This window comes from Lonchura striata, chromosome 24 (assembly GCF_046129695.1).
Source record: "Lonchura striata isolate bLonStr1 chromosome 24, bLonStr1.mat, whole genome shotgun sequence".
Taxonomy (NCBI): domain Eukaryota; kingdom Metazoa; phylum Chordata; class Aves; order Passeriformes; family Estrildidae; genus Lonchura; species Lonchura striata.
The window spans coordinates 718,437-731,290 of NC_134626.1; the positions used below are offsets into that span (position 1 = coordinate 718,437).

General features: G+C 60.7%; 1 protein-coding gene across 1 annotated transcript in view; it reads right to left on the reverse strand.

The window, feature by feature from the left end:
• AGRN (agrin) overlaps positions 1-12,854 on the reverse strand; it is a gene marked incomplete at its 5' end in the record, with an annotated part of 71,946 nt that overhangs the window by 44,786 nt on the left and 14,306 nt on the right. The window contains 3 exons of the mRNA XM_077788093.1: positions 244-459; positions 3,928-3,975; positions 12,375-12,395. Of these exons, the coding sequence (XP_077644219.1) occupies positions 244-459; positions 3,928-3,975; positions 12,375-12,395 (285 nt within the window). The remainder of the gene's footprint in view (positions 1-243; positions 460-3,927; positions 3,976-12,374; positions 12,396-12,854) is intronic.

Consider the following 12,854-nt stretch of genomic DNA (forward strand, 5'->3'; position numbering starts at 1 on the left):
AATCCATCCCTCCAAATGCCCAACCCAGCAGCAAAGGATAAGTTTCCATCATTTCCCCAAAATTTCCCCACCATTTCCCCACCATTTCCCCATCATTTCCCCACCATTTCCCCACCATTTCCCCTCCTCATCCCCTCTGCTGGCCCCCAAGGCAGCGCTGCTGGTCCCCGCGGTGCCCCCAGCCCCGTGCCCGCCCCGAGGTGTCCCTGCCCGCCGCGGGGACTCGCCACGTCCCCCACTCACCGCAGGGCCCCTTGCTGACCACCTTGATCCTCCTCTGCTGGTTGCACTGGGCCCTGTCCAGCTCGCACTCGTTGCTGTAGGTGGAGTGGTCGGAGCCGCAGACCGGGGCCACCACCGGGGCACAGGGACCCTTGCGGCACACGCACGAGGCCTGGCCCGGCTCCGCGGGGCTGCGCTCGCACACGGCCCCGAAACCGCAGAGCATGCCCCGGCACCCTGGGGACACGGGGACACACAGGGGACATGGGGACATGGGGACACACAGGGGACACGGGGACACACGGCCCCGAAACCGCAGAGCATGCCCCGGCACCCTGGGGACACGGGGACACACAGGGGACATGGGGACATGGGGACACACAGGGGACATGGGGACACACGGCCCCGAAACCACAGAGCATGCCCCGGCACCCTGGGGACACGGGGACAGCGTGGACATGGGGACACAGAGCCCCAAAGCTGCAGAGCATGCCCCGGCACCCTGGGGACACGGGGACAGCCGTGGGCATGGGGACACGGGGACACACAGGGGACACGGGGACACACGGCCCCGAAACCGCAGAGCATGCCCCGGCACCCTGGGGACATGGGGACAGCCGTGGGCATGGGGACACGGGGACACACAGGGGGCACAGGGACACACATGGCATTCCCCAGCACCCTGGGGACATGGGGACATCCCGTGGGCGTGGGCACACGCAGCCCCAAAGCTTCCCCTAAAATCCAATTCCCCCTCCCCGGGACAGCTCCATCCAGTCCCTGAGGTGTCCCCAGTGCCCCCAGTGCCCCCTCCCAGTGCCCCCAGTGCCCCCTCCCAGTGCCCCCCACAAGTCAGAACCCTCACAACCAGAGCCTGACCTACAACAAAGGGAGAAGAGGAACCCTGAGATCAAACCCCTCATCTACACTTCAGCTCCAGGGTTTGCCTCTGGCTGCCTGGAGACTCAGGAGATAAATCCCATCAATCCCGGGAAATCAAAAGGAAAAGGATTCTCCTCCTCTCCTGCCTGAGCACGGGATAAATCCCAAAAATCCCGGGAAATCAAAAGGAAAAGGATTCTCTGCTCTCACCCCAGCACGAGATAAATCCCATAAATCCCAGGAAATCAAAAGGAAAAGGATTCCCCTCCTCTCCTGCCCGGGATCTAAAGGGATTCACCATTTTTCTGAGGAGCTGGGATGAAGCCTGAACTGTTCCTTCCCTGTCTTTGGGTTTTTTAAAATGTAGATGAGGTGTAAAAATTCCGGGGGAATGGGAATTTCGGGATTCAGCCCGAGGGAAGGGGCTGGGAGTGCGAATGGAGCTGCCTTAGAGGGGAAGCAAAAAGGGAGGAAAAAAGGAGGGAGAAGGGGTGGGAATAAAAGGAGAGGGAAAGGCCGGGGTGAAAAGGGTGCAGGGGAAAAAAGGCAGGGAAAAAGCAGGAAAAAAGCAGGAAAAAAGCAGGAAAAAAGCAGGAAAAAAGCAGGAAAAAAGCAGGAAAAAAGCAGGAAAAAAGCAAGGGGAATAAAGGTGGAGAAAAGAAGAGGGAAGTTGGGAAGAAAGGGTGGGGGAAAAGGCAAGGGGAAAAAAGGTGGAAAGGTGGGGAAAAGGGTAGAAAGGTAGGGAAAAAACCCTTGTGCCCAAAAGGATCAGCAAGAAGGGCAGGGCTGGGCATTAATTAATTCTGGGTGGGTATTAATTAACTCGGGCTGAGCGAGGTGCCCGTTGCCATGGAGAGCAGCTGGGCTGGCGCTGGAGCCCAGCCCTGCTCATCAATATTCAAATTTTCAGCCCTGCCTCATCAATATTCAAATTTTCAGCCCTGCCTCATCAATATTCAATCCTGCCCAACAATATTTGACTATTCAGCCCTGCTCATCAATATTCGAATATGCAGCCCTGCGGCCAAGGGCACCCAGAGCCCCGTTAAACCCAGCCCAAAGCCTGTCCTAAACCTGCCAAACGAAATGCGGATGAAAAATTAAACTCTACAATTTTAATAAAGATTTTTAGGGATGGGCACGTTTATTTATAGCGCTGTGGACGCATGTGGGGACTTACTGCCCTTTAATGGACATGTGCATTTTTGAGAACTTTTGGTTATTTTTTTATTATTTTTACTAATTTCTATATGCATAGAATTTTATAATAGGTTAATGCATATTTATTCTGCTGATTTTACCTTATTCTTAGAGCTAGTTCTACTTGCACTTAGCTTTTGTCAGAAAGTACAGAAAGAACTCTTGGGTTACTCTGCCCCATCCATTTCAAGGTCTAAGGAGCTTTTCTTATCTCTTATTTTTAGTGTGGAAATTTGTATTCTTTTCTTTAGCTGGGCTAAACTAAACAGCACATTCATCAAGCTCAAAGGAGCACCTTTTCCTTAAATTTAAATAAATGTTTATCTTATTAAATTCTCACTCTGTCTCACAAGGGCGCCCAGAACCGCGTCAAACCCAGCCCAGGCACAAAACCAGCCAAACCCACCCCAGCAGCAGCAGGGACCCTCCCTGCGTCCCCTGCCCCCCAAAACCCTCCTGAACCCCCGGGAGGAATTTCCCCCCCAGGAGCCTCGGCAGCCTCCCAGAATTTTGTGCTTTTCCAGGGATTTTTGGAATTCTGGCATCTGGCTGGGCTGGGCTGTTCATATTTTGGAGCCCTGAGCAAGGAGTTCCGCCCACGTGGGGGTTTATTTTTCGCTCGGGATGCCAATTTTAGATTAATCACATTTTATCTCGCACACCCTTCTCTCCCCCACCCCCAGCAGGGGAGGCAAAAATGAAGTTTTTAAAAAAGCAACGAGCAGGTTATTAATTGGCTGCCGGGCTCTTATCTGTGCACGTGGAGCCTACCAGCAAAGGCAGGGGTTTAAAGCTGGCTTTGAAAAGGAACAAAGCTCCTGTGATGGTTTTATCTCAGCCTGGGCTTCCCAGCAGCTCCTGGAGCTGATAAAAACCTCCAGAAAAAAAGAAAAAAACAAAAAAAAACCCCCAAAAAACCCCAAAATTCTCTGTGAAACCAGAGGAAAGGTGGGAGAGTGGGAGAGGCAAGAATGAAAACACAAAAATTCACCTTTTGCAGCCCTGCCCTGCTTCCAGCCAGGAAAATCCCCGGAGAAAAGGAGCCCTGAGGGCACCTGCCCCCCCTGCTCACCCCAACCCTGCACCCCAGGGAGGGACCCCAAATCCCCCAAATCCCCCAAATCCCCCCGGATCAGCGGGGTCAGGAGAGGCTTCCCTGGGGGAAGGGCCAGCCCGGGGGACACTCCTGCTGTCCCTGGGTTTGGGACACTGGGCACTCGCTGTCCCTGGGTTTGGGGACACTCCTGCTGTCCCCAAAGGTGTGGGGACACTGGGCACTCGCTGTCCCCGGGTTTGGGACACTGGGCACTCGCTGTCCCCTGGTTTGGGGACACTGGGCACTCGCTGTCCCCGGGTTTGGGGACACTCCTGCTGTCCCCGGGTTTGGGACACTGGGCACTCGCTGTCCCCGGGTTTGGGGACACTGGGCACTCGCTGTCCCCGGGTTTGGGGACACTCCTGCTGTCCCAGGGTTTGGGGACACTGGGCACTCGCTGTCCCCAGGGTTTGGGACACTGGGCGCTCACTGTCCCCGGGTTTGGGACACTGGGCACTCGCTGTCCCCAGGGTTTGGGGACACTGGGCACTCGCTGTCCCCAGGGTTTGGGGACACTGGGCACTCACCATCCCTCGGCGGCGGCGGCGTCTGCGTGAAGTAACTGTTGGGTTTGTCTGCAAGGAAACAAAAACCGTGGAGCTGTCAGAGGTTCCTCGGGCACAGCCCTGCCCCAGCCCTTTTTTGGGATGGTGTTCATCCCTCCTCGAGCAGGTTTGGCTCCCAGGAGCTCTTGGAGGCAGGAAGGGGAACCAGGATCACCAAAACCTGGTCTGGGATAACCCCAGGAATCAGCAGAGCTGTCACAGGTTCCTCAGGCACAACCCAGCCCTTTTTTGGGATGGTGTCCCTCCCTCTCCTCGGGCACAGCCCTGCCCCAGCCCTTTTTCGGGATGGTGTTCATCCCTCCTCGAGCAGGTTTGGCTCCCAGGAGCTCCTGGAAGAGCCAGGATCACCAAAACCTGGTTTGGGACAGCCCCAGGTAGCGCTGGAGCGTCTCTGGCGCGGGATGTGGGAGCAGCCCCCAGGCCCAGCTCCTGCCCGGCTCCTCGGGACACCCGTGGGACACAGGCTGGACACTCCCGTGCGTGGGACACTCCCTGGACACTCCCGTGTGTCCCCCCTGGACACTCCCGTGTGTTCCCAGGGTTTATTCCCAAGGCCGGGCTGCAGGAGCCGCTGCCCTCCCCACAGGCTCGGGGAGCCCAAGGGCAGGCCGGAGTTTGGGGTGCTCCTCGGGAAGGGGAGCAGCTGTGCCGGTGGCAGGAACAACCTGGATCCACCACCAGGGGTGGGATCCACCGCCAGGGGTGGGATCCACAGCCAGGGCTGGGATCCACAGCCAGGGCTGGGATCCACCGCCAGGGCTGGGATCCACAGCCAGGGCTGGGATCCACAGCCAGGGCTGGGATCCAGTCGCTGCACCCGGGATCAGAGCCAGACCTCGGGGAAATCCTCGTATCCCCCTGATCATCACCTGCACCAGCCCTTCCCAAATCCTCACATCCCTCAGATCACCTCCAGCCCTTCCCAAATCCTCACATCCCCTGGATCACCTCCTGCATCAGCCCTTCCCAAATCCTCACATCCCCTGGATCACCTCCAGCTCTTCCCAAATCCTCACATCCCCTGGATCATCTCCAGTCCTTCCCAAATCATCACATCCCCTCAAACATCACCTCCATCATCCTCACATCCCCCAGATCACCTCCAGCCCTTCCCAAACCCTCCCGTTCCCGGATCCCCGCCCGGATTTGGGACGGGGCGCGCCGGCAGCAGCAGTGCAGCACCAGCAGTGCAGCAGCAGCAGCAGCAGTGCAGCAGCAGGTGGGCGCTGCCCGGCCCACGCAGAGCCGCCCTCGCCGCGCTGCTGCCGCTTCCCTGCCAGGGCACAGCGGGGCAGGGATGTGCCAGGGCCGGGATTGTCCCCGGAGCCCCGGAGCGCGGCCCTGCCCCGCTCGGGGACACCTACAGTTGTTGAGGAAGAGCAGCACGGCGAAGCCCAGCGTGGAGGTGGCCAGCAGGATGAGGCAGATGTTGCAGGGGATCATGAAGTAGCGCACCACCAGGGACACCTTGTGCTGGTACAGCCGGTCCCGCTCCAGGGCTGCCGCGGGGTGCTGGCACGCCGTCATGCTGGGCTCTGGCACCCCGTGGGCCGCCGGCCGCCCGCCTTGGCGGCCGCAGGGCTCACATGGATCCCCGGCCCCGCGGCTCTGGCAGCCTAGCTTGTCCCGCAGGTTCCCATCTCGGCGGGCAGCAGGATGGGGGCACCTTCAGCACCCCGTGCCCGGCGGGGCCATGGCAGAGGCGCGGCCTCGGGGACAGCTCGGGGACACTCAGCCAGCCCCCGAGGTGTCCATGCACGGCTGCCCGTGGAAAGGAAACCAAAATCCCCAGAAGGGAAACCGAAATCCGCAGAAGGGAAACCGAAATCCGCAGAAAGCAATCCAAAATCCACAGAAAGCAATCCAAAATCCCCAGAAGGGAAACCGAAATCCCCAGAAAGCAATCCAAAAACCACAGAAAGCAATCCAAACTCCCAGCAGCACTGAGGGCTCCAAATCTGTGCCTGAGCCCACCCAAGACAAGGACACGCTGGGGTGGGAATGTCACAGCAGGACAGGGACAGCACCAGCACGGAGCACTCCCAGGCTTGGGAATATCGCTGTCCTCTGGGATATCTGCTGAGATCCTCCGGGAAAACCCCTGGGATCCTCTGGGAAAACTGCTGAGATCCTCCAGGAAAACTGCTGAGATCCTCCAGGAAAACTGCTGAGATCCTCTGGGATAACCACTCAGATCCTCTGGGATAACTGCTCAGATCCTCTGGGATAACCGCTCAGATCCTCTGGGATAACCACTCAGAATCCTCCGGGATATCTTCTTGGATCCTCCGGGATATCCTCTCGGATCCACGCCGGCCTCGCTCCGGGCACTCGCAGCTCCCTCCGCTGTCCAGCGGCTGCTCCAGGACACGTCCAGCAGCCTCTGACCCTCCGCAGGTCCTCACAGCCGGAGCAGCCAAAAATTCCGGGAGCAGCCCAAGGATTCCAGGAGAAACCCAAAATTCTGGGAGCAGCCAAGATTCGGGAGCAGCCCAAGGATTCTCAGAGAAGCCCAAAATTCTGAGATCAGCCCTGGGATTGCAGGATCAGTCCAAGGATTCCAGGATCAGCCTCAGGACTCCAGGATCAGCCTCAGGACTCCAGGACCAGCCCCGGGATTGCAGGATCAGCCCCAGGATCAGCCCCGGGATGCCGGGATGCAGCTCAGCCCGAGGCAGATGCTCTCAGCTCCGCTCCAGCACATCCCCGCTCCCGTTGCAGGCTCACCCGGCTCCGCAGCGCCGTGCCGAGCCCCGGGCCGGCGGGAAGGGGCCCGGCTCGGCCCCGGCGGGGCCGGCTGCCCGTGCCCCCCTCACGCCGCTCGGACATGCCGGACCCCGCCGGAGGCTCCGCGGCTCCGCGCCGAGCCCCGCATGGAGCGGCCGGAGGGACGCAGGGAGGGAAGGAGGGAGGGAAGGAGGCTGGGAGGGATGGAGGGAGCGAGGCAGGGATGGAGGGATCGAGGCAGGGATGGAGGGATCGAGGGAGGGAGGCTGGGAGGGATCGAGGCAAGGATGCACAGAAGGATGGAGGGAGGCTGAGAGCGATGAAAGGAGGTTGGGAGGGATGCAGGGACGCTGGGAGGGATGGAGGGAGGCTGGGAGGGATCGGGGCAGGGATGCACGGAGGGATGCAGGGAGGCTGGGAGGGATGAAAGGAGGTTGGGAGGGATGAAAGGAGGCTGGGAGGGATGGAGGGAGGCTGGGAGGGATGAAAGGAGGTTGGGAGGGATGAAAGGAGGCTGGGAGGGATGCAGGAACGCTGGGAGGGATGGAGGGAGGCTGGGAGGGATCGGGGCAGGGATGCACGGAGGGATGCAGGGAGGCTGGGAGGGATGAAAGGAGGTTGGGAGGGATGAAAGGAGGCTGGGAGGGATGCAGGAACGCTGGGAGGGATGGAGGGAGGCTGGGAGGGATCGGGGCAGGGACGGAGGGAGGTGGGTCCCCAGTCCCGGCGCTCTCCGAGAAGCGGCCGCGCAGCAGCAGACAAGGCAGCGGCGGCGCGGATGGAGCCCGGCGCCCGCCCCGGAGCCTCCCCGACCCTCCGCCCGCCCCTCGGCCCGGCCCGGCGGGGAGGGGGCGCGGCGAGACCCTCGGCACAAAGGGGAGCGGGGGCGCAGGGGCGCGGCGCAGACAAAGAGCGCGGCGGGCGGGGGTCGCGCAGGAGCCGCGGCCCCACCCCGAACAGGGCGTGGGGACCCCCAGGACCCCCGGGATGGGCAGGGAGGGCTGGGGGCGGTGGGAGCTCAGCCCCTCCAGCCTCTGCCCCGCTCCTCCGCCGGCATCGCCCACCCGGAGACGCCCGGAGCCACGGGAACCGCAGGGAAAATCCCGGCTGTTATTTTTTTCGGATGTTATCGGCACGGATTTGGCACAGCTTCCCCAAAAGCAGCCGGGAAAAGGAGCAGGGATGGGAGCGCTCCATCGCTGCGGGCTCCCGGCTTTTCCCGCACGGGAAAGGGGCCGCCGGCTCCGGGCACGGATGGCCGAGGGAAACCCGGAGCTCGCCCGGCGCTCCCTCGGGTGAGGCTCTGCCAGGATGGAATTCCGGCACCACACACAGCACGGTCCCTGCTGCCGCTGGAAGGGGCCCCGGGACGCGCTGGCTCCTTCCTCAGCCACCGCAGCCCCGTCTTCCTCGGCACGGAGGGAGGCTGCGAGAAAACCCCGCAGGAGGAAGCTGAGGGGACGACGGAGACCCTGGGCTGAGGTGATCACACAAAAACCTGGGTTATCGCCCAAAAACCTGGGTTATCGCCCAAAAACCTGGGTTATCATCCAACAAACCTGGGTTATCTCCCAAAAACCTGGGTTATCATCCAACAAACCTGGGTTATCACCCCAAAAAACCTGGGTTATCATCCAACAAACTGGGTTATCACCCCAAAAAACTGGGTTATCATCCAACAATCTGGGTTATCACCCCAAAAAAACCCTGGGTTATCACTCCCACGGGGGGACGCTGGGTGGTCCGGGACGGGCACAAGCGGCCCCCCACCCATCCCACAGAGCCCCCCTGCTCCCCTCCGAGGGCTGGGAGCACCCCGAGGTGCGAGTCCCAGAGGAGAAACAGAGAAAGAGGGGGGAAAACCCAAATCAGCCCAGGAGATTGCTGGTCTGGAATCCCGCCTCGCTCCCTGCACCCTTCAGTGTCTCCTGCACCCTTCAGTGCCTTCTGCTGCACCCTTCCCATCCCACCTCCTGCACCCTTCAGTGCCTCCTGCACCCTTCAGTGCCTTCTGCTGCACCCTTCCCATCCCAGCTCCTGCACCCTTCCCATCCCACCTCCTGCACCCTTCAGTGTCTCCTGCACCCTTCAGTGCCTTCTGCTGCACCCTTCCCATCCCATCTTCTGCACCCTTCAGTGCCTCCTGCACCCTTCCCATCACATCTCCTGCACCCTTCCCATCTCCTGCACCCTTCCCATCCCACCTCCTGCACCCTTCAGTGCCTCCTGCACCCTTCCCATCACATCTCCTGCACCCTTCCCATCTCCTGCACCCTTCCCATCCCATCTTCTGCACCCTTCAGTGCCTCCTGCACCCTTCCCATCCCATCTTCTGCACCCTTCAGTGCCTCCTGCACCCTTCAGTGCCTTCTGCTGCACCCTTCCCATCCCAGCCCCTGCACCCTTCCCATCCCATTCTCCTGCACCCTTCCCATCCCATCTCCTGCACCCTTCCCATCCCACCTCCTGCACCCTTCCCATCCCAGCCCCTGCACCCTTCCCATCCCATCTCCTGCACCCTTCAGTGCCTTCTCCTGCATCCTTCACCTCCAGCACCTCCCAGCTAAACCACACGGTAAAAATCCCAAAATTCCATCGACTTCCAGCATAACCACATGGTAAAAATTCTAAAAATCCATCACCTCCCAGCTAAGCCCCATGGTAAAAATCCTAAAATTCCCAGACAAATCACACGGTAAAAATCCTAAAAATCCATCAATTCCCAGATAAATCACATGGTAAAAATCCTAAAAATCCATGAGCTCCCAGCTAAATTACACGGTAAAAATCCTAAAAATCCATCAATTCCCAGATAAATCACACAGTAAAAATCCTAAAAATCCATCAGCTCCCAGCTAAATTACACGGTAAAAATCCATCAATTCCCAGATAAATCACATGGTAAAAATTCTAAAAATCCATCAGCTCCCAGCTAAATCACACAGTAAAAATCCTAAAAATCCATCAATTCCCAGCTAAATCACACGGTAAAAATGCTAAAAATCCACCAGCTCCCAGCTAAACTACATGGTAAAAATCCTAAAAATCCATGATTTCCAGCTGAGCCCCATCCCCTGCCGCGGGAGCAGCAGGACACGGCTCCACCCTTGGGAAGCGACAGCAGCAGCTTCGATTCCTTCCCAGCCCCAAAAACCCCCGAAAAGCCGAGCTGCTGCTCGGGGATGATTGACAGCTGTGGGATGATTGACAGCTGTGGGATGATTGACAGCTGTCAGTCACCCCTGCCTCCCCGCTAATCCTGTTTGGCAGGGAGATAATTGGGATTTGTTGTTTGGGAGCTAACTGGGGGAGGAGGAGGAGGAAGAAAGGAGAAAAAAAGGAGAAGGAGGAGCGAGGAGGAGGAGGAGGAAAAAAGGAGGAGGAAAAAAAGGAGGAGAAGGAGGAAGAGGGAGGAGGAGGAGGAGGAGGAGCCTGCAGGACAGCGACGGTGACAACCCCCGAGGGTGTCCCTGCCCCTCGCCACGAGGGGAGGAGCAGCCGAGGTGGCCGCGCTGCTCCGCGGGCTCGCACCGCCACCTGCCGCCCTTCCCCTCCCCTCCTGCCCTTCCCCTCCCCTTCCCCTCCCCTCCTGCCCTTCCTCACCTCTCCTGCCCTTCCCCTCCCCTCCTGTGCCAGGAATTCCAGAGGGAGCGGAGCCCGGAGCAGCTCCAGAGACCCGCACGGGAGGAGGGGACAAATGGGGACAAACGGGGGGACAAACGGGGGCACAAACGGGGGCACCTTTCCAACCCTTCACCTCCGCAGCCCGCGGGGCTCCAGGGCTGCGCTGGCACAGCGAGGACATTCCCGGGAATCCTGACCCTTTGCCAGCCCTGGGAGAGCCAGGAGCAGCCAGCCCCAGCTCCTGTCCTGGTGCCACCGCGGCGGCATCACCGGGCACCGCTGCCACCACTGGTCCCGTGTCCCGTGTCCCATGTCCCTTGTCCCGTGCCACTTGTCTTGTGCCACTTGTCCCGTGTCCCTTGTCCCGTGCCACTTGTCCCGTGTCCCTTGTCCCGGGCATGTCCAGGCTGCCCTCAGGGGTGTGGTGGCGTGCCAGGGGACACCAGGGAGTGCCAGGGGACACCAGGGAGTGCCAGGGGCGGTGGCAGCAGCTCCTGTGCCAGGCACGGCGGTGACGAGCTCTGGGAGCACGGCCCTGGTGTGGCACCGGGCACGGGGTGGCAGCTGCTGGCACGGTGCCACTGTCCCCAAGGTGCCAGCCAGAGCTGCCAGGGCAGGGCTCTGCCCCCGGGAAGCAGCCGGCATTCCCTGCCTGGCATTCTCTGCCTGGCATTCCCTGATGGGCATTCCCTGATGGGCATTCCCTGCCTGGCATTCCCTGCCGGGCATTCCCTGCCGGGCATTCCCTGCCTGGCATTCCCTGCCGGGCATTCCCTGCCGGGGTGGGAGGCTCAGGGAGCAGCAGCCAGCAGAGGATGCTGTGGGCTTGGAAAAACTTCCCTGTGCTCCTCCCGCAGCCCCAGCTCCCTGTCCCCAGCTCCGTGTCCCCTCGGTGTCCCCAGCTCCGTGTCCCCGGCCAGCTCCGTGTCCCCAGCTCCATGTCCCCTCCCTGTCCCCAGCTCCGTGTCCCCAGCCCGGGGATGAGCACAGCCAGGAAATCCAGATTTATCCGCTCCCTCCACAGCTGGAGCTGCTTCAACGCCCTCAGCTCCCCTGGCAGCGAGGAGCAGCTGAGCTGGCACAGCTCCGTCCTCCCCACACCGCCCAAAAACTGCTCTGGGGTCGGCAGAGATCCTAAAATCCTGGGCTGAGCAGCCAAGGGGGAAGGGGAGCAGTCCCAGCCCCAAACTGGGGCACTCCAGGTTCAATCCCTCCTCCTCAGCTCCTTTGGCAGCCAAGCCCCGTCCAGCCGCGCCCTGGCCACCTCCCGGGATGGGGCAGCTCCCTGGGCACCCCGTGCCAGCGTTTTGCCACCCTCACTGTAAAAATTCCTTTATTCTATCAAACCTAAACCCTCCTCCAGCTTGAACCCACCCCTGCTTCTCCTCGCTTTTCCCCAGAATTTCCCCAGGAATTGCTCCCACCGGGAGCTTCCCAGCCCAGCCAGGAATTCCCTGGATGTGAGCGATGCCCCAGCCCCCGGAGCAGCCCAGTGCTCCCAGTTTGCCCCGGTGCCAGCTCAGGGAGCCCTGCCCGCTGGTGAAGGTGAGAGGCTGAGGATGGAGAGGAAGATGAGCCAAGCACTGTGAGGAGCCCTGAGAGCACAGCTCCACGCACCAGGGTGGGGACAGGACAAGGGGGACAGGGGACAGCTCCAGGGTGGGGACAGCCCCAGGGTGGGGACAGGACAAGGGGACAGCCCCAGGGTGGGGACAGCCCCAGGGTGGGGACAGCCCCAGGGTGGGGACAGCCCCAGGGGCACAGGGGACAGCCCCAGGGGCACAGGGGACAGCCCCCAGGGGGACAGGGGCCAGCCCCAGGGTGGGGACAGCCCCCAGGGGCACAGGGGCCAGCCCCAGGGTGGGGACAGCCCCGAGGTTGGGGACAGCCAGGAGCCCCCAGGCCATGCCCTGCCAGCCGCGGTGGCGGCTCCTCGGGCGCCTCCCACGGCCCCAGCACATCCCCAGGGATGAGGATGGCACTGGCTAAGCCAGGCTGACAGGGATGGAGAAAATGGGAATTTTGGGTTTTTTTGATCGGACAGCCCCACCACTTACCAGCGAGAAGCTTCCTATGTTCTTTAGAAAGCAGGGGAGGAGAAAAAGGAGAGAAGAAATCAGGTTAGAAGCAGGAAACAGGAGCAGCCCCCCCAAGCTTTCCTCCTCCCCAGGGCCCCTCTGCCACGGGGGCACCTCCAGCCCCACCTCCGGCCGGGCTCCCAGCCCAGGGAATTCTGTATCCGAGCCAGGGGAATTCTGTATCCCTGCTCCCAGCCCAGGGAATTCTGTATCCCTGCTCCCAGCCACGGGAATTCTGTATCCCTGCTCCCAGCCACGGGAATTCTGTATCCCAGCCCAGGGAATTCTGTATCCCAGCCCAGGGAATTCTGTATCCCAGCCCAGGGAATTCTGTATCCCTGCTCCCAGCTCAGGGAATTCTGTATCCCTGCTCGCAGCTCAGGGAATTCTGTATCCCTGCTCCCAGCCATGGGAATTCTGTATCCCTGCTCCCAGCCATGGGAATTCTGTATCCCAGCC